This window comes from Aedes albopictus, chromosome 1 (genome assembly GCF_035046485.1).
Source record: "Aedes albopictus strain Foshan chromosome 1, AalbF5, whole genome shotgun sequence".
NCBI classification, from domain to species: Eukaryota; Metazoa; Arthropoda; class Insecta; order Diptera; family Culicidae; genus Aedes; species Aedes albopictus.
In genome coordinates, this window is record NC_085136.1 from 157378154 (window position 1) to 157405942 (window position 27789).

Genomic DNA, 27789 nt, shown 5'->3' on the forward strand with positions numbered 1-27789 from the left:
CGTAAAAAAGGACATTGGTCCACTCCGCTCATCCCTAGATGATTTCGCTTGATTGCGACCACGAAGCTCCGGGATTTTGCAGTATTGCTCGCGCTCCCATAACAAAAGACAACACCAAATATGTCCATGCCACTGACTGTCTAACCCCTTTTTATTCGAGTTTTTCATCTCCTCATCACCATACGACGACACCCCGGTGTAAAAGCATAAAAATATTAAAAATCATTGTGTTCACAGAGGGTTTTTTTTTTCATTTTTCTCGGCCCTATGGTTTTCCCATTGTGTGTGCACAGTATGGCAACCGTAACTAGGATAACGCACACACTTCGCGGAAACACATGTGCTTCGCTTTCATTGCAACCGTGTGGGAAGAGTTACCTTTCTTGCGAAGGAGAAGAATGTCGGAAGTTCAAAATTGACTAATCATAATTTGGTATCAATTACTAATTTATACATTAGCTTCCATATCATGTAAACCCCTACGTGGCACTATGGGCCATAGGATGGTCAAAAATTACGACTTAACAGTAGGTGCATATTCAAAAAGCCGATCAAATTATTCGCAATCCGAATCAAATCATCACCCTACCTAGAGGTAGTAAGCCACTTGGGCAGTGGCCGGAAATTTTGTACACGGCTAGATACTATACCCAAGTAACACATTTGTCACAGAAGAGTCACGGCGGCGGAGGTTTTTGTTGCGCAGAAGTCACTTTGACTTACTTCTAACAAATAAATACTTACTTGCTAAAAGTAAGTCACAGTGACTTCTGCGCAACAAAAACCTGCGCCGCCGTGACTCTTCTGTGACAATAATTACTTGGGTACGTATCTCACCGTTTTCCAAAAAGTGTGTCAATTGGTTTAAAATTGGCTAAGTTGTAACAGAAAAGTGCGCAAAATAGGAGCCCTGCTGAGATGGTTTCACTTCCCTATGATTGAGCAGAAACATTTAAACTGAGATGGATGTAGCTTTAGAATATCGACCAAAATAGTTCAACTACAATAGATCATCATACGCCATCACAGTGCAACGAAGAAATCTTTCTCTTCGGTTGTGAAATGAAAAATGTTGTAAACAATCATTTTACCGACGGAAAAAGCGAGTGATTTGATTAATTGATCAGCATTCTACAGTAGTGGAAAACCAACTTTGAAGTACCACAGAGGTTTTGTGGGATGTCAATTGAAGGTTGGATAAACAAGTGAATCTGGTAAGTGAAACGTTAACATGTTGCACTTATCGAACGTCTACTCAGTAGACGTTCATTAAGTGCAACATGTTAACGTTTCACTTACCGAATAAAATTCGATAATTGTAACAACTGACGGACGTCACATAACTGTCAGTTGCTGTACACGGAGAAACTGAAAAACTCAAAATTAGGTACTTTTAAACTCAATTTTGAGTTCTTTTTCATCTCCCTTTTCATGCGCTCTTTCTGTTGTTGTCAGAGAGTGAAGAGAGAAACAGCCCAACTTTTGCAGTTCCGTGCGTCAAGCCAAAACTGAGTTTCTAGCACAGTACTCAAATTTGAGTGAATACAACCTAGTCAAAAATTCGGTTGGGTGGAAAAAACTTAAAATTAGGTATTTTTTTCACATGGAAGCAAGCGGGAACAACCCAACAAAAACATCGTTTCCATCAACTCAAAATTGGCTTGACGCACGTAACCCCGAAGTTGGGTGGAAAGAACTCACTTTTGGGTAGTTTCGTCTCTCCGTGTAGAGTGCAACCAATGTGCATACGAAAAACATCGCATTGCAACAAAAATGCACGCTAAAAACATCGCATCGCTGTTGACATTTCATTTTGACGGGTCCTCTCCTCTCCTCTTCTTGGCGTAACGTCCTCACTGGGACAAAGCCTGCTTCTCAGCTTAGTGTTCTACGAGCACTTCCACAGCTTTTAACTGAGAGCTTCCTCTGCCAATGACCATTTTGCATGTGTATATCGTGTGGCAGGCACGAAGATACTCTATGCCCAAGGAAGTCAAGGAAATTTCCTTTACGAAAAGATCCTGGACCGATTGGGAATCGAACCCGTCACCCTCAGCATGGTCATGCTGAATACCCGTGCGTTTACCGCCTCGGCTATATGGGCCCTCTTGACGGGTAGCGGTGCGATAACTGCAAAATGGTTGCACTTAGCGGACTTGCAGTTAAAAGCATTGCAGTTAAAGCGTTTGCACCGAGCGAGCGTCCACTGTATTTGAAAAAGGGTAAACATATACTTCCTCATATGCGCTTATTCCCATCACATCAGATGGAAAATAGTCAATCATTTCAGATATTTCGCCTAACTTTTGTCAATGCCTCATTACATGGAAGCAAAAATATATAGTGGTGCTCAAACTGCGACCCGCGGGCTGCATGCGGCACTCGAACCTCTTGAATGCGGCCCGCAGAGTACTTTGAAAAAAAAAGCTACTGATCGTTCAAAATAATGAAAAAAATATTATAATGCTCATTCTTATGCAAATATTTATCTTTCATTTATGATGAAATGTTTTCAATGACAACATTAATACTTTTATGCAATTTAGTATCATAATTTCTATTTTATATAACTCATTTTGGTATCATAATGGCCAATTTTTCCAAACTGGTTCATTATGCAACTGAAATAAGTTGCATAATGGAAAATAGTTGCAAAAAGTTCATAATGCAACTCATTTGGGTTGCATTATGAATATTATGCAACTCAAGTGAGTTGTATAATGAAAAAAAAACATTGCATAAAATTTTGTATGGAACTCGTTGCAAAACTCGATTTTTTCAGCACTCTTCGTATTTATCCAACTCGGCAACCCTCGTTGGATAAATGTACGACTCGTGCTGAAAAAATCAACTTTTTGCAACTCGTTACATATATAACTACCGTAATCCGGGGTATCATTGATCAGCGGGGTAACATTGATCGGCATGACCCACCTCATGAAACGTTCAAACAAGCATTTTACATTGAATCGGTTTCTACTATGGAATAGTATATCGTAATCTGCTATCATTTAGCTATTAAATGACATGCAATTTATGAAAATTGAATTTCATAAACATTGAATTAAATCGATTTTTCCATAACTGTGTTTCGTAACGCAATGAGATACATTGTCCAACATTCATGATTGGCGTGAATACTAGATACAATATGAGGTTCGAAATCACTGTAATACTTCAATATGATATGCTAGAGTTGGATTTAATAAACGAAACTTTTATGAAAATGGTATTTTACAGTAAAATATACGATTTATGAAAAGTCGGCTATCAATTCCTTAAGCCATTGCCTACCTTTAGGCGTTATTCGTGGTTTAGAGGATTTTAATCCTAAAATAACTTGAAAAGTACATTATTTGTAAGAATTTGAACAACATATTCGAAATCAACGACCCCGAATTTAGTAAGTAAGGGTATTTTCAACACAAATGAACATTGATCACTGACATGATCAATGTTACCCCAAATCAACACAATCAAAAATTAGATTTAAAAACCTATTTAAACATGTTTTAAAGTTCACAGATCGAAAAAAGAGTGTAAAATTCTGTGACATATGATGCACATAATTGGAGCGTGGGATATCGCAGAAGTTTACATGACATATCATGTAAAGTTCATGAAATATCATGTAAACTTCCATTATATGTCATGTAATTCAGCATGACTCTGAGAGTTTACATGACATAAAACACAAATTTACATGATATATCATGTAAACCATCATAACACCAAGTTTACATGACTAAAATGAAGTTTACATGACGTGTAAATCTCATTATTTTTATCAGTGTTTTACAATACTTTTTCGAGTAGCTCAACACATAATCTGAGGGCCAGTACTTCTTTGAAAAGTATAAAACATGTAACGTTTGCTTTAACAAGAGAATTATTCAAGAAAGTTAGAAAATTCTGATCAATGTTACCCCGGATTACGGTATTAAAAATTTCCTTGATTGAAAAAGTTGTGCAAAAAGTTATTTTAGTTCGTGTTAATCTTGACTGTAGATTTTATCATTATTTTGAAACATTCGGTCTTACCGAAGTAAGATTGAAAACATGATTCCAAGTCCAAGTCCTATTTTTTTTCAAGAAGTGGATTTAATACTCTCCACAAAATCCTTCGTTTTGTCAAACATCCATACAATTGGGGATATTTAAAAATTTTAAGCAAATATTTTGTTTGTTATATAAAACATCCTCCATGCGACAGTAGCTACAGTTTTTTTTTTCTTTAGTTTGATGCTAAACTTTGAAAATGGTTTTTAGATAATCCAGCCATAACTAGCAATAAATGATTCGTTACTACAAATGACTCATAACCGGGCAGAATTTCCGATTTTCAATATGTTTCAATGGTCAAACTGAGGTCTTTGAAAGTATTAAAGTGAAGAGATAGTTATCGGAATTACCCAAAAGATCTATGATTTTCCAATACTAAAATTGCTTTAGTAAAAAAAATAGAACACTTTTAATACAATATTCACGATAATTTTCATCCCGCCCGCGGTATACATCAACCTGAGCACCACTGGTCTACTGTAAAGAAACAAATGGGTATCATAAAACTTGTTTCCATTAACCTCGCATGCCTAAACGATTTTCCCTTCAAAGTTACACAATTGTTGTTTTCTTTTAGTATCAACCTTGCTACTAACTTATGTTGAACCGTATGCAACGGTTCACGAAAAATTCAACCCACACGGAAAGAGATGAAGCTCCCCCAACCAACAACATAAGTTCATTTTAGAAACATATATTGGAGCATCAGGTCTAAACTTATTCCTTTACAAAGGGCAGCCCATTTAATTTGTCAACCCCTTTTGGACCATTCAGTTTTGTAAGACTAAAGTGGTTTTCTATTAACCATATTCTACTTGATTACCTTTTCCTTCGCTCTACCCCGAGCAGAGGATAATATCAAAATAATAACAACGGAATCATAAAACCTGTTTTTATATCTTGGTTTGTTATTTTTATCTTATTGAGGTATTACCGTTCCATAACATGTTTTGTTGGACAATCTTATTTTGTTATGATCGTGCTATTGGTATATTTTCTATACATTACATTTCAATAACACGTTTTGTTGTAGCATAAGTTCGGTTATTATTGTGTTAGGGAACGTCCATAAATTACGTCCCGCTTTTATGGGAGAGGAAGGGGGCTCAGCTAAGTAAGACGACCCATACAAAAATTTCAGAGGTCTTATACAAAAAGTTTGAAATAGGGGGGAAGGGGGTTGAAAAAGGGTAATTTTTGCGTGACGTAATACATGGACGTTCCCTTATTGCGACTGTAAAAATATTTAAACTTTAATAGCGTTACTTTTTTGTAATAAATATTTGATCTTTAATAACGCTGTTCACAGTATTCCGTGAGGAACTGCTGAGAAAATATTATTTATTCATCAGTTCCTCTTCCGCTTCTTTCTGACATTACATTCTAACTGTGACAGAGCCAACTTATAGCCTTTCGTTCGGGGTGTACTTGGGGCTAGAGGGTAACATTGGTCCATCGATCCCACGGATTCAATATAAGTCAGAGAATCCAACGGTGGATGCAAACTATCTCAGAATTATGTATTATAGTAGTCTAGCACACAATACAGTATTGTTCCGATTATATCACGCCCCTTTTCAAAAATGCTTTTAATTATTCTACAAAATCCATACCCATTTTTAATATTTTTACTGTTTCAAAACGCGCCTTCAACATTCATCTTAAAGAAGAGGGGAAACACTTGCTCTCAAATCTAACAGCAAATAAATGATAAATAAATGACTGACGCGCGGAGGCCGTGATAAAATCGGAACATTACTGTATACAGTCCCGTCGTATTCTAAACGTGCGGAATAGTGGCTCAATGACACCCCATATGACGGTATACCTGTGGTACGAGTATGCATTTATAACAGAGTTTTAGCCATTTTACGTTTTGGATCAGCTGGTGGAATTCCAGGATGAACTACACATTTCGGACAAAAATGTCAATAAAGAAGCCAGTCAACAAGAAGAAGTCACCAAGAAGAAGAACTTGATTTTTTTAGACATTTTATTTTTATTGCTTTTACTGCATCGAGGCCCCTTTGATTTTGATATCATAACTCATTTTGTTCCCTGATTGTTTTCAATAATTTATTCATTTCAACATTTGTTATTGAATATTTTATAAATTCGCTGTTATTAAGTTGTTATTGAAACTAACAAAACGTGTTATTTAACTGGTCTTCCAAGATAATTTTTTTGTTATGATTTTTGTTATTTTGCCGCTTATGACAGACAAGTTTATAACATGATAAGGTATTGTAATAACATAAAAATAACTCTTTCCGTTACTCAGATATTTTGCCAAAATAACATATTTTATTATACTCTTGCTATTCCCTTCTGCTCGGGACGTGCTGCGGACGATGATCTCCTTGAAGTGCTAACGTTTCGCGCTGAGCCTCTGGCCAGCCGCCCACTCCTCGTGCTGCTTGCACTTGACTCCGTGACCGCCCAAATTATGGTTCCACCTTTTTCTGGTGTTACTCCAGTTTGGGCATGCTGATCAATTCGTCTCACCATCTCCCAATTCGTACACGACTCTATGCTTTTGAAGCCGACCAAGTTCCTTTCTCATCCGGATGCATCCGGTACCATAAAATCGGGTAACTTTGATAGTTTTTCAGCAAATTTTCTCAATATTTTTTCATGTAACAGTATTTCTCCTTGTTTTATATTTTTAAAACAAGTACTGGGGTATCAATTATCAATTGCAATTGAAAGATTCGATGATTTTATATATTTTGGTTGACTTTTAGTTTTCCACATGAGCGAGAATCGGATTTTCATTTTGGGGTAACTTTGATAGTGCCCTAGAAACACATCAAATCTTAAAAAACAACATAGAATGAAATCTTAGGAGTATGAACATGATGAGAGAAGCCTTGTGAAATATATCAGAGAGATTTTTTATATCAAAACATTGATTTTTACTAAATTTTGCATTTAAAAATGAGTTTGTGGAGTACTTAGTGAAAAACACAGTGAATTTAGCTATCAAAAATCATTATGTTTGTAAAAATATATTTTAATGAAAATACGTCTAAGATGAACTTTCATATGTATAGAATTGATCTACATTTGCCTTTTGCTTAACTGGTTGAAAGAATCATAGTTATAAGATAATCTATACAATGCCTGTCGCACTATCAAAGCTACCCGCATTATCAAAAATATCCCGTTTTACGGTACCTCAAAGCTCTACTGCTAGCTATTCACGCACGATGGATCTCTCTTTTACAGGTGCCCCAGCAGGAGTTCCCCGATCTAAACAGCATAGCAAATCAGGACATTTCATGTATTTTCTCGAAAATTATCGGATTTGTTAAGAAATTTTGGCCAAAATTATTCCAAAATCAGGACATGTCCCGCTAAATCAGGACGAATGGTAACCCACCCTCGGGTCTCTACCTCATCGTCGCACTTCGTCTTGACTCCTGATCGCAAAAGAAATAGCATTACCAAATAAAAGATCCCGTGACTGACTGGTTATTTCGTTTTCCATCTCTGTCTGCATAAGCGCCAGGCATTCTCGTTCTATTACTGAATAGTTTCGTTTGGATGCCTGAAATACCTAATAGGGTGTTTTTCTCACTCGAAATCACGTGTCAAAACGGCTCCTATTGTCACGTAACTCGCATCACATGCTATTGAAAACGGACTCGAAAAGTCTGGCATTGCCATGACAGAATATCCACAGGAATTTTGCTTCTGTAAGTTCTGTCAATGGGACAGCTATTCCGGAAAAGTGGTCGATGAATCTTCTGTACCAATTATAGAATCCTAGATATCTTTGCACTTCTTTTCTGGTTTGCAGCCAAGGAAACTTCAAGGGCCCATATAGCCGAGGCGGTAAGCGCACGGGTATTCAGCATGATCATGCTGAGGGTGACGGGTTCGATTCCCGGTCGGTCCAGGATCTTTTCGTAAAGGAAATTTCCTTGACTTGGCATAGAGTATCTTCGTGCCTGCCACACGATATACGCATGCAAAATGGTCATTGGCAGAGGAAGCTCTCAGTTAATAACTGTGGAAGTGCTCATAGAACACTAGCTGAGAAGCAGGCTTTGTCCCAATGAGGACGTAACGCCAAGAAGAGAGAGAGAGAGAGCCAAGGAAACTTCACAATGCAAGAGATTTTATCTGGATTACCTTTCCAATCGATTGGATGATTGCAATCATTTCCATCCATTACGCAACCCAAATAGGCACTTCATTTCTTTTCTACAGAACCTGAATTTTTCTTGTAAGATCGTCAAGTTGGTTCAGCGCAACCGAGCGGCGACTTCCTTCAACAGCCTTTGATCACAGACAAACAGGCGTAACACTTCGAACATTTTTCGATTCACATCATAGTCACGCAACATGTTCGCCCAATGCTAAAAGAAAAATTACATACGATAATCGATCACTGGCACGATAGAACGAAATTTTCGCAATATTTTTTGTGGGACTCTCGCACGGTGGTTGAATTATAACTTTTGAATTTGAACGCGGGAACAGAATGACATTTTTTTATAAAACTAAAGAATAACGCCAGGTAAGTTAAGCTTAGGGGCTGTCCATAAACCACGTGGTCATGAGGGGGGGTTCGGCCAATCAGCATTTTGTATGGACGAATAAAAAAAATTGTATGGACTAATGACCACGCGGGGGGGGGGGGAAGAAGTCCTAAAAAAATGACCACGTGGTTTATGGACAGCCCCTTATGCACGGAAAATATTAAATAAAATTGAATCTTAGTTTTCTCCGTGCATGTGGTGAAATGGGAAAAATACACAGCGCAACGTTTTTTGTCTCAAGAGCAAACTTATATGTCTCTGATAGATTTTCGGCCGCTGAATCCGAATCCGAGCACAGATTTGATCCAGCACGTCACAATTTTGAGCTATACCACAATTTATAGGGCAAAATATGCGGTTTTGGGCTTTTTTGATTGCAAGCCATTAAGCCATTAAGGGCAAATTGGTCAATTAACAACTAATGCAAAATATGTTGTTTTACCAAATCAAATTTGATTGATTTTAGCATTTTATGTTGGTAAGTAAACTTGCATGAAACTTTTGAAGGGTGACTTGTATGGGAAATATCGTACTTAACATAAATCGCTTAAAAATATTAAATTTGATTTTCTGAAACGAAATACTTTACATGAATCGTGTACATGTTAATTGACCAATTTCCATGCTTAATGGCTTGCAGTCATATACGCCCAAAATCGTATATTTTACCCTATAAATAGAGGTTTAACTCAAAATTGTGACGTGCTGGAGCAAATCTGAGGCCAGATTCTGATTCAGCGGCCCAAAATCTGTAGAAAACTCGGAAGATTGCTTTTGACACAGACCAAAAGTTAATTTTTGTTTCGCTGTGACATGTTTGTCAAACATCTTCTTCTTCTTCTTTGTGGCTCGACGTTCGCATTGGAACTTTGCCTGCCTCTCTTCAACTTAGTGTTCTTAGAGCACTTCCACAGTTATTAATTGAAGGGCTTTCTTTGCCTGACATTGCATGAATCTGTACATTGTGTGGCAAGTACAATGATACACTATGCCCAGGGAGTCGAGAAAAGTTTCCCGACTGAAACGGGAATCAAACCCACCGTCTCCGGATTGGCGGTCCATAGCCTTAACCACTAGGCTAACTGGAAACCCCAAACATATTGGTTTGTAACAAAAAATGAACACTTGAAGTGTTCTTTTATATTATCTATATCGGGTCCCACTTTGGGCACACCAAATCTGGTCAATTTATCTATTTTGCGGATGGCGTGGATTTTGTTGCCACATTGAATGACCATGTACAAGACACTTATAAGACTGCCGCACAACAAGTCTGTGAATTTACATACATTTATTTGTTCCACATCATTAAGACAAGACATAATCAACAATAGTACGCCACAATACTCGGTTTGTGGCTGCCGCTCTCCATCTTCGGTCACGCCCAATGCTCGCCAAGTCACGCTCCACCTGGTCCGCCCATCGTGCTCTCTGCGCTCCACGCCTTCTTGTGCCAACCGGATCCGTTGCAAACACCAGCTTTGCAGGGTTGTTGTCCGGCATTCTTGCAACATGCCCTGCCCACCGTATCCTTCCGGCTTTGGCCACCTTCTGGATGCTGGGTTCGCCGTAAAGTGCAGCGAGCTCGTGGTTCATCCTTCTCCGCCACACACCGTTCTCCTGCACACCGCCGAAGATCGTTCTTAGCACGCGTCGCTCGAAAACTCCGAGTGCTTGTAGGTCCTCCTCGAGCATGGTCCATGTCTCGTGCCCGTAGAGGATTACCGGTCTTATTAACGTTTTGTACATGGTGCATTTGGTGCGTGGTTGAATCTTTTTCGACCGCAGTTTCTTCTGGAGCCCGTAGTAGGCCCGACTTCCGCTGATGATGCGCCTCCGAATTTCACGGCTCACGTTGTTGTCAGCCGTCAGTAAGGATCCGAGGTAGACGAATTCCTCCAGCACCTCGAAAGTATCCCCGTCTATCGTAACATTACTACCCAGACGGATCCGGTCTTGTTCGGTTCCGCCTACCAGCATGTACTTTGTTTTTGAGGCATTCACCACCAGTCCGACCTTTGCTGCTTCGCGTTTCAGGCGGGTGTACAGTTCTGCCACCGTTCCAAATGTTCTAGCGATAATGTCCATGTCGTCCGCAAAGCACAAAAATTGACCGGATTTTGTGAAAATCGTTCCCCGGCTGTTGAGCCCGGCTCGTCGCATCACACCTTCCAGCGCGATGTTGAAAAGTAGACATGAGAGTCCGTCACCTTGTCGCAGTCCCCGGCGAGATACGAATGAACTGGATAGTTCACCCGAAACCCTTACGCAGTTTTGCACACCGTCCATCGTTGCTTTAATCAGTCTAGTCAGCTTCCCAGGAAAGCCGTTTTCGTCCATGATTCTCCATAGCTCTGCGCGGTCGATACTATCGTATGCCGCTTTGAAGTCGATGAACAGGTGGTGCGTTGGGACCTGGTATTCACGGCATTTCTGGAGGATTTGCCGTACGGTAAAGATCTGGTCCGTTGTCGACCGGCCGTCGATGAAGCCGGCTTGATAACTTCCCACGAACTCATTTGTTTTAGGTGACAGACGACGGAAGATGATCTGGGATAGCACTTTGTAGGCAGCATTCAAAATAGTGATCGCCCTGAAGTTCTCACATTCCAAATGGTCGCCTTTCTTGTGGATGGGGCAGATTACCCCATCCTTCCACTCCTCCGGTAGCTGTTCGGTTTCCCAGATCCTGACTATCAGCCGATGCAGACAGGTGGCCAACTTTTCTGGGCCCATCTTGATGAGTTCAGCTGCGATACCATCCTTACCAGCTGCTTTGTTGGTTTTGAGCTGGTGAATGGCATCCTTAACTTCCCTCAGCGTGGGAGTTGGTTCATTTCCGTCCTCCGCTGCATTGGCGTCGTTATTTCCTCCGTTGCCGTGGGCTCCCGTGCCTACGCTCTCCACGCCGTTCAGGTGCTGATTGAAGTGCTGCTTCCACCTTTCGATCACCTCACGCCCGTCCGTCAAGAGGCCTCCGTCTTTATCCCTGCATATTTCGGCTCGCGGCACGAAGCCGTTGCGGGATGCGTTGAGTTTCTGATAGAACTTCCGTGTTTCTTGGGAACGGCACAGCAGTTCCATTTCTTCACACTCCGCTTCTTCCAGGCGGCGCTTTTTCTCCCGAAAGAGGCGGGTCTGCTGTTTCCGCTTCTGTTTGTAACGTTCCACGTTCTGTCGAGTCCCTTGCTGCAGCATTACCGCCCTCGCTGCGTTCTTCTCCTCCAAAACCGTTCTGCACTCTTCGTCGAACCATTCGTTTCGTCGATTCCGTTCCACGTACCCGATGGTGCTCTCGGCTGCGTCGTTGATGGCTGCTTTCACTGTACTCCAGCAGTCTTCTAGAGGGGCCTCATCGAGCTCGCCATCGTCTGGCAACGCGGCTTCGAGATTCTGCGCGTATGCTGAGGCGACATCCGGTTGCTTCAGTCGCTCTAGGTTGTACCGTGGCGGTCGCCGGTACCGTACATTGTTGATGACGGAGAGTTTTGGGCGCAGTTTGACCATCACCAGATAGTGGTCGGAGTCGATGTTGGCGCCACGATAGGTCCTGACGTCGATAATGTCGGAGAAGTGCCGTCCGTTAATCAGAACGTGGTCGATTTGAGATTCCGTCTGCTGTGGTGATCTCCAGGTGTAACGATAAGGGAGACTGTGTTGGAAAAAGGTGCTACGTATGGCCATATTTTTGGAGGCGGCGAAATCAATGAGTCGTAGGCCGTTTTCGTTCGTTTGCTGGTGGGCGCTAAACTTACCAATCGTCGGTCTGAATTCCTCCTCCTGGCCTACCTGAGCGTTCAAATCTCCTATGATGATCTTGACGTCGTGGCTTGGGCAGCGGTCGTACTCGCGTTCGAGCTGCGCGTAAAATGCGTCCTTGTCATCATCAGTACTTCCGGAGTGTGGGCTGTGCACGTTTATTATGCTGAAGTTGAAGAATCGGCCCTTGATCCTCAACCTGCACATTCTTTCGTCGATCGGCCACCAACCGATCACGCGCCTCTGCATATCACCCATCACGATGAAAGCTGTTCCCAGCTCGCGTGTGTTGCCGCAGCTCTGGTAGATGGTATGATTACCTCTAAACGTTCGCACCATGGATCCTGTCCAACACACCTCCTGCAGCGCTACGATGCCGAACCCGCGGTCCTTCAGTAGATCGGCGAGTATGCGGGTGCTCCCAATGAAGTTGAGAGATCGGCAGTTCCACGTACCGAGTTTCCAATCGCAAGTCCTTTTTGTTCGCTGGGGTCGTTGCCGTTGGTCTCGGTTCGTATTATTCTGTTGCTGATTTTCCGTTACAATGGGTTTTTACGGCTGGCTCGTAGGGCCTGACACCAACCCCCTACTTTCCGGAGGACCATAGTGCACAGTTGAGCTTAGAGTCCTTCCCTAGCACTCGAACGTAGATCAGCCGCCCCTAACATGGGGATCAGACGCTGTTGTGAGCCGCTCCTCCTGGAGAACAGACGCTCAGGTTTGCCGAAGCAAACCCCCCCTTCCCTGTCAGCCTACGACCAAATGCATGATTTGCATGAGTTAGTTATTGTTGACTTAGTGTTATCATGAATGTGATGTTGAACTAAATAAATTAAATGAATTGTAGGTGGATTGATTCCGTTTGGATATTTTTTGCCATCTCTGAAACTTTAGCTGTTGTCCTCTGAACGATCCCATCACGTTCCGACAATAGCGGTAACAGTTATGCTCCTATTGTATTCCCACACACCAGACCAAAAACAAACAATCCAAAACGCTGAATACTCTAAGTATTAACATTCTAGAAATTAATTCTACTATCCCTTTCACAACGACTTGGATAATGGATTCCGCACTCTTTGCTAGATTGCGCAGCTAGTACCTACCGCCACGCCGTCGACATTTCAGTACTTACTCTCGCTCTAGTATGGTATGGGCTGGTGCACCCATGTGCCATTGTTTTCATCGCACTTTCTATGAACGACGACGGTTGTACAGATCACAATCGACACGTGTGGAGATTATGAAACTTTGGGAGTCCGTATGTGATGCCGCTTGGTTGGGACCTATTAGGTTAATATCTTCCTACTAATAAAGGGATTTCTCTGCTTTCTTCCTTTCTTCTCTACATGCATTCACCGCAGAAATGGAGCTCCAGAAAAAGACTAAATCAGCACATAGACTGAATAGCGTCGAAGATACCTCTGTAAATGATGTAAGTATGGTAGATAACAATTATTGTTTAGAATTGTTTAGAAGAACAGCAAAAAAGACATAAAAAATTTGATAGAACTGGTGTATTTGATTTTGAAATTCCTGACAGATTTTGAGGAAAAATTTTCGAAGGCGATTCTGGTGGAAACCCTATATGAATTCAAACGAGTGAATTGAATGATTCACGATCCTGCCAGCTGCTTTTCGTTCGAAAAGTTCACCCGACAAAAATCCAAATCTCCGAAATTAATGAACTCCAAACTTCTTTGGAATTCCGCTTTGGCGATGGTCCAACTTAATACCCGAACCGATTGGTTGGCTTAATTAGCAAACAGTTCGATATCTTTTCACCATGCCAGATAATTCCGTCTGGGACCTGATCTCCATAATAATGACTCTTTCTCTCTCACTTTCTCCATCTCTTGCAATTGTTCTAATTTCTCCCGCCTGAATAAAAACAATGACCAGGAAATCAACTCAACGCCCAACATTGACCAACCCGAGGAGAATAATAAAATCCACAAAAACGGCCGACTGTACAAGGGTCTGCAGAGCAGTGAGCACAACGTGATGAGCTCAGGAGCAGTCGGCAGCAGCAGTAGTAGTCATCAACTCTTCCATCCGTTCCATCTGCACCATCGGCCCCATCAATCATCCGGCGGATGGTCCGGCGGGGCAAAGCTGTTAATTGTCCTGCTGGTGCACCTACGCCAACTGCTGATCCGGCTGGTGAGGCTAGCGTTCCGTACGGTGCACACTGGCTCGTGCTGTTGCAGGATAATCTTCCGAAGTTGGACGGGCGGTGGCTCGTCATCGGTTCTGTTATACTCGTCGTTGTGATTTTTGCTGTTACTTCTGCTGATAGGTGTGCATTCGAGCGTTGAATAAAGGCTGCTAGTTGTTGGGATAATGTGAATACTGTAAGCAAGTTGTAAGTATACATGTTTGTTTATTACTATGTACGCTTTTTGCTTTCATTAGTTATTTTAATCCATTAAACATTAGCAAACTCGACAAACTAAATGCCAAATTATTTATGAAAGCTGTTCCAACAGTCAACTTACTACATTAAACTCCATGTATTAAACATATACAGCATTTTCAGCTCTGGGATCGAGTCCTACTTTCGACATACAGACATACCTTGATATAACCTAACTCGATACAACGTACCTTTTACCTCGATATAACGTATCTTTTTTGTTTACAACTTTTTGTTATTTAAACAATACGTGTGATTAACGGAATAGTTTATATGACATAAAATTGCTCCAAAAAAACCAAGCCTGCTACCCAACCCATACGGTCACTTTCGCAGTGTATGAGTTTTTAGGATGCACAACTTGAAATTTATCGTACAAATTGGTACGAAGGTTATCAGAATCTATTGAATTTTTTTTTTCAGAGGTAGGGTTTATACATATATGAACAAAAAACTAAATTGATAAAAATCAAGGTTGCCTAATTTTCCGGAAAACTCTAGTGGAAAACGAACATTTTCCACAGACTCCATCTCCACCTACTTTGAAAAATCATAACTCAAGAACGAAGCATCGTAGACACATATTTTTTTTTTTGTTTTGTGAAATCATAAGCAATTTTTTTCAGCAATTAAAAAAACCAAAATGAAAATTTTCTACTGTCAAGGAAAATCGGTTGGAAAAGTCGGAAAAACTATTTTCAAAGTTCGGAAAGTTCGAGCTCGCTTGGAAGTTAACCATCAATGTTAACTTCTTTTCCCGATCAGCCTAGATACAGGGGATGGCCAAAATGTTTGGGATAGGCACCTTTTTTTTCTCTCAAAAATATTCAACATGCTGTAACTTTTCATAGAGTGCATCAAAAATTCTCAAATTTTGACTGTTTGTCATCCTATTATATGTGCATCACAGGTACAAATTTGGGCTCGATTGGTTAATCTTCCGCGAAGCTAGAACCATGCGGCCACATTTTATAGATAACTCGCTTCCATTGCTACGTCAAGAGAGTTTCATTGTGGTTTTGTACCTACAACGCCCTCCATTGTGGTATACCATAACTATTGCTTTGAAAGAAGCTTGTCCTCTGCGGTCTGTGCGGACCACAAGAGGTATTCCTGAATGGAACTCTGGTCTGTTCAAGTTCAAAATATCTTCGGATAAACCAGTCTTTTGTATAGTTACGGATCTTTAGCTTCCGCCAGAGAATTATAGCTATATAGTTGACTTAGTGGGCACTAAAACGCTCTGCTTACATCAAATCTCCAGGAGCAAATGGTGTTTTGTCCTATTTTTCTCCAGAGGAATTTGAGTATTTCAAACATGTTTTGAACTCTTGTAATTTTCTATGGGATATTTTCAGGGCGTGAAATTACTCCATAGATAGTAGGAGCAATAATCAGTTTTTTGGAGACCTGCAACCGCGACACCCAACCTTGCGGTTTTGTCTGAGACACCGAAAGGACCATCAGTCCTCCATAGTAATATTGACTCGGATCATTATCTTGTAGCCGCAAAAATTCAGGCGCAATTATCCAGCGTCACGAGTTCAAGAAACAAGAGGACGATGCGCTTCAATATCCAGCCCTTGTCAGCCGAAGGGGTTGCATAGTACCATCAGAAGCTAGACGAGAGGATAGGAGAGACCAACGGATCTGGTGATGTCAACAGCTTATGGAGAGTTATCCACGAAGCAGTGAAAATAACAGTACAAGAGGTGATGGGTACCGCTCAGCGACGCCAACGTAATGGTTTTTTTTTTTTTCGAGGACTGCCAACGAGTGACGAACAAAGAGAATGCCTCCAGAAGTCGAATGCTAGTCGCCTGTAACCGGCAGAACAGGGAGCGGTACTGGGTGGCAAGAGCAGCAGAGAAATGAATCCACCGTAGAAAAAACGGCAACACAAAGAGAGTGTTATTGCTGAAGCGCAGGAAAGTATGGACATGAACGATATGCGGAGGTTTTATGCAACTGTCAATGGCGCGCAGCACAAGACTGCGCCAGTGCCCGCCATGTGCAATGACCGGGAAGGAAATTTGCTGACAGACAAAACAATCACCATTGTCAGGTGGAAGGAGCATTTCGAAGATTTGTTGAATGGTAGCAGCGAAGGAGCACCCAGGAACAGGATTAACATAATGGATGATGATCAAGCAGTAGAATCACCAACACAGGATGAGGTTAAAAAGGCCCTTAAAGAGCTGAAAAACAGCAAGGCTGCTGGGAAGGATGAGATCCCGGTTGAACTTCGTAAGCACGCAAGCTACATTTTTCAATCCATCAGATTATTATAAAGATTTGGGAGGATGAAGAATTGCCCACCAGCTGGTTGGATGGCCTCATATGCCCAATCTACAAGAAAGGGTAAAGACTGGAGTGTGCCAATTACAGAAGGATTACCCTTTTAAATTCGGCATATAACATACTGTCGAGTGTGCTCAGGACACTGTCCTGTTCAACAGACTGTGACTTCTTGAAAAGTTTTCGTCGGCGAATGCCAGGCTGGTTTTCGTGAGGGCTGATCAACGACGGATCAAATGTTTATCCTGCGGATGATCCTAGATAAATTTCGGGAATATAACTCATTGGCCGCTCATTGATTTTAAAGCAGCACACCATTCAGTGAAAAGAAATGAGCTTTGGCAGATAATTTCAGAACATGGTTTTCCGGCGAAACTAATTAGGCTGATACGCGCAACGCTGGATGGATCAAAATCTAGTATTCGGATCGCGGACGGAATGTCTACGTCGTTTGTGACCTTGGATGGATTGAAGCAGGGGGATGCTCTTTCAAATGTATTGTTCAACATTGCACTCGAATGAGCGATTAGGAGGTCAGGCGTACAGAGGATTGGATCTATCATCACGCGGTCGCACATGCTCATATTGATCTCATCGGCATCGATCGTAGAGCAGTGGAGGAAGTCTTGAAGGTGTGATCGGGGGACTCCAGGGCGAAAAACGTACTCGGTGGTTCAACAGTGAACAAAAAGGAACTATATTTATAACGTCTATGTTACACGGGGTCTAGTTGAGGAATTAACCGGGCTCTTGACCAGGCTTGTTATTTTCACTAACATGGGTGTTGCTAGGCATTCCTAACAACGTGATCCAAGGGGACGGCGACGACCGATTGCTACTACGCCAACACCCCCTCTCAATCGGCCAGTCCTAGGCCTTGGCACATCTTCTCCAGATGTACCACATCTACCGGTTTGGTGGACAAATCCGCCAGTTGATTTTGTGTGTTCACTTACTTCACCGCCACTCGTCCATTGGCAATGTCCCAGGAAAATGGCAGGAAAAACTAGGTCCGGCCTGGTACACAGCATCGCGTACATCATTGTTCCCAGAAGCTCGCGGTATGGTTTCTGGGTTGCTTCATCATCCTGGGAAACGGCCAGACTCTTCTCCGTCGGGGTCTTGCAGTCCGCCATCTTGAAGCGTACCAGTAGCTTGTCGGTGCTCGCTTCTTGAGAAAGATGCATGGGGTTTGTCGACCGGTCGTACACCAGCTTCATTCCCAGGAAACGGCTGATTTTTCCACAGTCCATCATCTTGAATGTCATACCGGGGGCTTCCTTCAGATTCAGGATCGTTTCAAGTTTCCTCCCAGTGATGAGCAGGTTGTCCGCATAGAGGATGATGATGCTTGCTTGCTGCACACCGGCCGCGAGAATCGTCCTGATGGTGGCAAGTCTTGTAACCGGACCAATTGTCTCCTCGTAGTCGACTCCAGCCTTCTGTAGGAATCCTTTCACCACCAGTCTTGCCTTGAGTTTGACCGCATTGCCGGATGCATCATCCTTCAGTCGAAACACCCACTTCGATTTCAGAGGCTTCACTCCCTTTGGACACTTCGAAATTCGCCAGACCTTGTTCTCCTCCATGGAATGCAGCTCGTCTCGTACGGCAGCCATCCACATGGCTCGGTCGGCACGCTTGGTCATCTCATCATAGGATTCAGGCACATCTGCATAAATCAATTCGCCAGAAACAGCTCTATAACCGATGAAATAATCGAATAACTTACCGGGGAGTCGGTGCTCCCGTTCGCTATGCCTCGACGACAATTCCCTCGGAACTTCGCGTCTTTCTGTGGGCGAAGGGAGCGCATTTCCTGGTTCTTCAACTGGGTCTTGACCTTCATTGATGGCTTCTGCTTCAGATTCTCGGTTGACTTCGCCGATGACATCAACGGTGGCCGGATGGCCCCTTTCCCCCTCTTGCTCGAGCGGGAAGTGAACAGGCAACGGGACATCGTCATCCTATCTCATCGAAGCGTACGAACAACACGACTCATCAAAGTTGATCTTGCTTGTCCTTTCGTCCACACCTTTCAGCATTCCTTTACGGGCCATGGTCTCCAACCCGCGTTGGCCGATTTGCCCGAGTCGACGATGCCATAGGTTCCCGATTTCTACCTCGCAGTGATTTTCCTTTGCTTCCTCCAACGACAGCTCAAGCTCGTACAGTCCGCCCGGAGGTGTCCGGTGGCCAACAACTTTCCGTTTTTCTTCAAGACAGCTGCACTTCTGGAGAACCGGATATCAATGCCTGCATCGGCCATTTTCCTGACGGATATTAGGTTCTCTCGTAGTTCCGGAACGTAGAGCACATTCTTCAAGTTGCACTGTACTCCTTTGTTGCTTACCGCATTGATTTCGCCGATCTGTTCCGCAAGCATGGCTTCTCCATCTTTTGCAACCTTGATCTCCACGCGGCTGGTCATCTTCTTCAAAACAGCGAAAACAGCCTTCTCGCCAACCAGATGGTCGCTGCATCCGGAATCAAGCTTGAACAGGATCCGTCCAGGCTTCTTCTCCGCAACGTTTGCATCAGCCATGAAACTGACTGCATCCTTCTTCGCTGAATTTTCTTCCCGATGATGACAATCCTTCTTCATGTGACCACGGCGTCCGCATTTATGGCACTTTCCAAGGAATTCTTGCTTCTTCTTCGAATCGCTTGAAAACGCTGCCAACTTGTCTTCAACCGAATCACTCTGCCGGTCGGATCGCTTCCTTTCTTCGGCCAGTAGACGTTGCTTGACGAGGTCCAAGTTCAAGTCTTCTTCCGCTACGTTCTCCAGGGCCGTCACCAGTGGATCGAACGAGTCTGGCAGCGTCAGGAAGAGCTGTGATACCAGATCACTTTCCGCTAGCGTCGCTCCGGCCGTCTTCAACTTCCTAACAAGCCCATAGAACTCCAGAAGATGCGTCCGAACGTCTCCGCCTTCATTCATCCGAAGACGAGCCAACTGCTTCCGTATTATGGTTTCCCGAGCAGAAGAAAATAACAAGAGAATAACATATCATGATATTTGTCTTAAATCCTGCCATACCTTGATATGCCCTTCATTAGGTGGTAATAAGAGGCAAAATAACAAAAACGAATATCAAAATTTTGTATAAATAACACCTAGAAAATAACAAATCATGTTATTTCAATAATGAATGCAGACCTAAAATTTCAAGTGTTGTATTTGTTATCCCAAAGTTATTGAATAACAAACTAATAACCTTTCTTGTTATTAAATGTTCCATTTGTTCGATGATTTCATAATTTAAAAGCAAATCTTGTTCTTCGGTTATTTCCACTACTCAACAAACAAATACTATATCAATACCAAACTCTACTCAAATACCTCCAACTGATATTGAGATGTTCTCATAACATTTCGTAGAATAACGCAGCAATAACAATTTTAGGTATTAGAGCACATGTTGCTCTTCACATGGTGTTTGTAAGGTATGCCCTTCTGCTCGGGTTGACTCGCCACGGACTTCTTCGCGTAGGTCGTTTCCAGACTGGTCCATATCTCCTTTGTGGTAGCCTTCTCCCGGACGATTTCCAGGCACTCATCCGACAGGCAACTCACCAATAACGCTTTGGAGATCCGGTCCGTTTCTTCGAATTTCAACCTTTCTGCTCCCGCTGCCGGTGCCACCTTCGTCAGCACATCCGCAACGCCCTTGGCTTCAAGGTACAGGCGTACGCGGTAACTCCAATTCTGGAAGTCTGCTCCACTTCCCTTCAGCAACGGAATGTTGCAGGATGGATCCTTCGCGGTGGTGCCCATAACCTCTTGAAGGTGTGATCGGGGGACTCCAGGGCGAAAAACGTACTCGGTGGTTCAACAGTGAACAAAAAGGAACTATATTTAAAACGTCTATGTTACACGGGGTCTAGTTGAGGAATGAGCCGGGCTCTTGACCAGGTTTGTTATTTTCACTAACATGGGTGTTGCTAGGGGTTCCTAACAACGTGATCCAAGGGGACGGCGACGACCGATTGCCTACAGTATGCGGCAGGAAAAAATGCGAAAGTGTTTTTCAACTTCAAACCTCGTTTTCGTCCATTTGACATTAACCAATCTATGTTTGAACATTCCATGATCTATAATAGGCTAGTTTTCTAAAAAGTTAATTAAAAATTTTCCCATTTTGGTCACTAACCTTTACAGGGCGGCGCCTGAAACTGAAGACAATCAGAATTTTCAAACCGCAGAAAAGTACACAGGTCGTTAAATTTCATATCTGATAAAACAAAAATTTTAATTTTCTCTGCAATATCATCAAACATGTGTACTTATTTCATCTAGTATGTGAAATTACATGACTCTGGATCGGTATGGTCTGGTTGTTCATCAAATTTAAGCTAATTTTGTTTCTGTTATAGTCATTTTGTTTAATGACCATTGGGCTCGCAGTTTATTGATACCCGCTTATTAGGCTTACATTATCACATGTTAAACATCAAATATGTTCATTTTTATTTTTCAGTGCTAGAATATAGACATTGACTGATACACTATCATGAAAAAATAGTCATATATATCCCATATTTAGCGTGTACTAGTGCCTTGAACTTCTCGCATTTTTTCCTGCCGCACCCTGTACTACGCCAACAGGAAGCTTATGCTCCTCTGAAGAGAGAGACGGCGAGGATAGGCTTGACGATTAACTCTTTCAAGACGAAGTACATGATAGCGGGTAGAGACAGAAGCAGGCCTAGTGGTGTTAGTGATTGATGGGGATGTGTTTGAAGTTGTTGAAGAATTTGTTTATCTTGGAACACTTGTGACATGTGACAATGACGTTTCCCGTGAAGTGAAAAGTCGTATTGCAGCTGCAAATAGGGCCTTTTACGGATTTCGTAGCCAGCTTAGGTCCCGTAAATTGCAAACGCAAACAAAATTCGCTCTGTATAAGACGCTGATTCTTCCGGTTGCGGTCACGAAGCGTGGACGTTAAAGGAGATAGACCGAAAAGCTTTTGGAGTTTTCGAGCGCAAAGTGCTGCGGTCAATTCTCGGTGGGAAACAAGAAAATGGAGTGTGGCGCATTCGCATGAATCACGAGTTGTACCAAGTGTACGAAGATGCAAATATTGTGAAACGTATAAAATACGGCACACTTCAGTGAGCTGAACACGTAGTGCGGATGTCGGAAAAAAGAATAGCGAATACAATATTCAGCAGAGAACCCGGTAGAGGTAGGCGACTTCGTGGGCGGCCGCGAACTCGCTGGCTGCACGCGGTTGAAGAAGATCTACGATCCCTACACGTTCGGGGAAAATGGAGGACCATCGCCCAAGACCGACGAAGATGGTGCTCTTCTATACGCTCGGCCTTGGAGTAAAGTTACTTTGTAGCCAACAAAGTATCAAGGTAAGGTAGGTATGAGCGCAATTTCCAAATGACTATCAATAGTGGCTTCATTCGAAAATATGGATTATGAGCGAAGACTACTTTATCAAGAAATTGAATTATTATTATTAGCTTTATTAAGGGAATTTTCAGCCCGCGGCTGGTTCATCTTCGAACAGAAATGGAACGCTGATGTGAGATTAAAGCTCCACTTCATCCCTGAGGGTAGGAATGGCAACGGTCTTGGCAACGCTAGATGTTTTGATGAAATACTACTGCCTATGACGCCAAATGTATTTAATGATGGGAATGGTTTGTTCACAGGCGTAATATCTTAAAGACCATTTCGCAGCAACCGCTGTAGCGTGGTCACCTCGTTTGCCAGGAATGGAGAAAAAATCGAGCTTTTGATGTTCGCCTGGTTTACCAGCAGAAGGCTTCGGCAGAACCGGTTATGTTCGATCCTAAACAGTACCTTTTCATACTGACATCACATAATAACTGTGGAATACTACGCTACAAAGCAAGCTCTGTCCCAGTTGAGATGTTGTTTAGAAGGTGAAGTGTAAATCTGCATGCGTCATTCGCTGTTTTTAAGAATGTATCCATGCCATTTTTTACTTACTGCTATTGCGGTTCAACCTTTTTTCTCATTATTTGATACCAATCACACAGTTGTTAGTTTAAATTAGCGCTATACGTTTTTCACCGCCTTCATCGAAACAGTTGCACCGCCTGTTGTACGATAATTCGAAAACAAAGTGCAAAGTGGGACTGGCATAGACAGATCTGCAAACACGGCCTAGCCTAGACTATCAGCCCAGCAGTTGTCGAAGCTCGTGTCGGAAGTCATCCTTATTGTGGCGTTATTTGCGTTCAACGATCCTGGTCGGAGTGCAGCATTTTGCATTTCCTCGTGCACGTTCCTTCCTCTCACCCGCCATGATTGCATTGCGGTGGATATAAAAACTTTTCCACTTCATTTACTCGTTATGGTTTTAGCACTGGTGTATTTAAATAACGTTTGTTTCTGTGTTTAATGCACCATCACCAACCGGGTGTGGTGGTGTTGTCTGTGGGAGATACTAATGTTGAAAAACTTGGATATAGGTGTACGGGTGTTTAAACTTGGAAGTTTGCTACAACTAGTTGTGGTGAAATATTGTCTATGTTCAGTTTGTTTTCACTGCACAATGGTCCGAATCCACGTTTTAGCAGGAAAAAAATCCGTATCTCTGTTTTCGTTAATTTTAGGCGTTTGGTGTCTTCAGAGAAGTTGTTTGTATTTGTTTGCTGCATCTTTTCCAAAATTTTTTGATTAGGGTGGTCCTCGTCCTAACTCAAATCTGGAAAAGAATTTTTTAATTTTAAGTCATACGCGATCGAGTTCTTCACAAAAGTTGTAGGCAATGCTATTTCGAGCAACTTTGCTGAATACGCCGTTTATCTAGCTCTTAATTTGAACATAGTAGGTTAATTTTAAGTTTTGACTTAGGGTGAGCCCCCCAAAAACGTTTTTTTCGCAATAACTTTTTTATTTGATTTTTTTCGAAGATGTGAGCTTCGGAGCATTTGAAGAGCAAGTAATGACGCATATTTGTTCTGAACATTGCATGTTGCTAGGTCTTGTCATTCAAATGTTATGTGCAACTTTTGACTTAAAAAGAACGATGTCTTCAAATGCTTATATCTCATGGAGCTGGTAAAATAAAAAAAGTTCTTTATGCGGCATTTGGAAGGTCACATATAAAGCCAAATGTGGAGCAAATATTACAAGAACGTTATTTTTTAAATTGGAATAAATCGACTCCAAAAATCCCCTTAAAAAATCGAAAAACTACTTATAACTCATACAATTTTAAAGATAGAGACAAACTGTCTTCGGAAAAAATGTGGGTTTTCACCATACCTAAAAGTTTCCCATACACGACTTTTTTGTAAAACGTGAAACAAAAGCTTGAAATTGATCATTTGATTCTTTGGAGGACCATGCTATGTTTTTCTAGGAAATAAGAACGATTATATTCTCTAAAAACAAATGATCAATTTCAAGCTTTTGTTTCACGTTTTACAAAAAAGTCGTGTATGGGAAACTTTTAGGTATGGTGAAAACCCACATTTTTTCCGAAGACAGTTTGTCTCTATCTTTAAAATTGTATGAGTTATAAGTAGTTTTTCGATTTTTTAAGGGGATTTTTGGAGTCGATTTATTCCAATTTAAAAAATAACGTTCTTGTAATATTTGCTCCACATTTGGCTTTATATGTGACCTTCCAAATGCCGCTTAAAGAACTTTTTTTATTTTACCTGCTCCATGAGATATAAGCATTTGAAGACATCGTTCTTTTTAAGTCAAAAGTTGCACATAACATTTGAATGACAAGACCTAGCAACATGCAATGTTCAGAACAAATATGCGTCATTACTTGCTCTTCAAATGCTCCGAAGCTCACATCTTCGAAAAAAATCAAATAAAAAAGTTATTGCGAAAAAAACGTTTTTGGGGGGCTCACCCTAAGTCAAAACTTAAAATTAACCTACTATGTTCAAATTAAGAGCTAGATAAACGGCGTATTCAGCAAAGTTGCTCGAAATAGCATTGCCTACAACTTTTGTGAAGAACTCGATCGCGTATGACTTAAAATTAAAAAATTCTTTTCCAGATTTGAGTTAGGACGAGGACCACCCTAATCAAAAAATTTTGGAAAAGATGCAGCAAACAAATACAAACAACTTCTCTGAAGACACCAAACGCCTAAAATTAACGAAAACAGAGATACGGATTTTTTTCCTGCTAAAACGTGGATTCGGACCATTGTGCACTGTTCCTATTTTAGTCGTGCTCTGAAATGCTACGTATACTATGAATTCCTTTTTTACAGTAGATGTTCAATAATTGCAAAGTTTTTTTAATTGCAAATTTATTGAGGATAACACGCATGTACAATGCACACATCTAAAATACATGTAATTTTAGATTTACTGAAGAAGATGTAAATTGACAGGTTAAAACGCGTAATTTTACGTCTTACAAAACTTGATTTAAAACAAGTAGTCCACTTTTCCCGTCCTTCAAGACCTAATTTTACAAGAAAGATGTAACTTTCAGCATCATGCTGTTTATGCTCGCCTAAAGAAATTTACGTCTCATTTTTAGTTCTTTCTTAGTGTGCAGTTAACTGGGTAGCTTTGTTTTTTAATGCATTTTAGTTGCATTTCACATTACCTAAAAAATCTGTGAGAGATCTTGGAGGAATTTGACCCGCTGATTCCGAATCTGACTTCAGAATTCCTGTAACACGTTCAGTTTTGAGGATTATCAGGATTATATTCACAAAATTTCATATTTTCATAGAAAATAAACTATTATCTTAATAATTTTTTTTTTTTTTTTCATCCGTTCATATTAATCATAATATTCATATTGAATAGATTTTGATCCACTAATTCACTAAATGTCACTAAAAATGTTTACGTACACTTTTTAAGAAAAATAGTGTGATATTCAGGGCCCATATAGCCGAGGCGGTAAACGCACGGGCATAGGCGAAACTACTGGGGGTGCCGGGGGTGCCAGGCACCCCCTAGAATTTGAATGCATTGCTATGAAATATGGGACGATGAATAATGAATGGATGAACTAATGAATATTTGTTTGTGGGGCACCCCCTGGCAAAAAATCGTAGTTTCGCCAATGCGCACGGGTATTCAACGTAACCATGCTGAGGGTGACGGGTTCGATTTCCGGTCGGTCCAGGATCGTTTCGTAAAGGAAATTTCCTTGGCAGAGGAAGCTCTCAGTTAAAAACTGTGGAAGTGCGGTGAGGACGTTACGCCAAGAAGAGAGAGAGAGAGAGTGTGATATTCACCAATTTTTTACAAAAGTATTTTCTTTACAATTTAATTTTTTTTTTTCATCTACCCATCATATCATTCATATTTCATAAAATCGCTTTTAAATTTCTGTTACAAAATTGATCGAGTGTTGTCTAGCTATACCAACTACTTGTGCTGAATGGCACTTAGTTCATCAATCATTAAAGTCTGACATTTTTCATTTTTTTCTGGCATTGTTTCAGCTTCCTTCAATCATCTAAAAAAAATAGTACACTGACAAATTGGCGGACGCTGGGCGAAGTAGTGAAAAGCTGAACGATAAAATTCTTCCCTAACATCACATTACTCGTCCCTCACCGGCAACTCGGTCTCCATGAACTCTTTCGCTGATTGCTTCTTCGTACGGAAACTGACACCCTGATTATTATTAGAGAGAAGAGTGAAGTGCACCATTTGTCTCTGCATATTTGAAGGAGTAAGTGCCAAAATGAAATTACTGTATAAGGTGACAGGCAAAAAAAGGTGAGCCAATAAAAAACCTCATCTGGAAATCAGATGAGCAAATCGTAAAACCATACACACACGATCATAAAAGAAGCTATATTCATATTCATAACCGATGCAAAGTCGGAAACAATATATGCGTTATTTCAAATGCAAAAATATGGAAGGGAATGGAGAAAAAGTAAAAGTTTTATTATGAATAAAAAAAATGTGGCGCTTATTGTTACGTCGAGGAAAGATAGCGATTATGATATGGAACGGTATATCGTCTGAAAAAAAAATCAAAAGGACGGAAAGCACACTACGCTATATACATAACGGTAGATAAAACAATATTCATAAAACACGATCACTTTAGCCAATTAACAGAAGGTACAGCCAGAAAGATGGAACAAAGGAAGATACATTATAAAAAGCATTTTATGATACAACTAGTAATAATAACAAATGTGGTGCAAACAGTATGTCGGTTGCTGAAGCTAGATAAAGGCACTGTGGAATATGAGAATGCTATAGGAAATGTAATGAAATATTGTAACTCCCTTGCGGGTACTCAGAGTGTGTAAATATGAGTAACAATATTGATGATAGTAATAAAGACAAGTAATGAAATAAAGGTAATACAAACTATGAAACAATAGTTGTCGTTCTTTAATAGTACTAAACAACTTATCCGAAATGCACATAATTGATGACAAACAAGACGACTTCACGTACACAGACTTGATTGCCGTTGTTGGGTCGTCACGCCGTCCAAAACCGAGTAGGGTAGAAACTTCAGTTTTGGCCAGTTCGGAGTTTTGGCCATAGTGCGGTATTCAGCCTGTGACACCCATACATTTAGGTTAAAACTGAGAAAAAAAAATATTTTTCTTTAAAAAAATCAACACCCATATGTCTATTTTGGCCAGGGTGCTTCTAGTTTGGCAACTCCCATAAGAAATACACATGATTGGCCAAAATAGAAGCCAAAGTTGAGAATGTAACCAAAACTGCGGCAATGCTACTATTTTTTTA

The 27789-nt window shown here is 41.3% G+C and overlaps 1 protein-coding gene across 2 annotated transcripts in view; it reads left to right on the forward strand.

Moving 5' to 3' along the window:
- The window catches only part of LOC109431349 (basement membrane-specific heparan sulfate proteoglycan core protein), a 189586-nt gene extending 162174 nt beyond the window's left edge, over positions 1–27412 (forward strand). For both annotated transcript variants that reach the window (XM_062845623.1, XM_062845622.1), the window contains exons 11-13: positions 13733–13803; positions 14271–14733; positions 26511–27412. In XM_062845623.1, the coding sequence (XP_062701607.1) occupies positions 13733–13803; positions 14271–14642 (443 nt within the window). In that variant the 3' untranslated portion in view covers positions 14643–14733; positions 26511–27412. The remainder of the gene's footprint in view (positions 1–13732; positions 13804–14270; positions 14734–26510) is intronic.
- Positions 27413–27789: the final 377 nt, after the last annotated feature.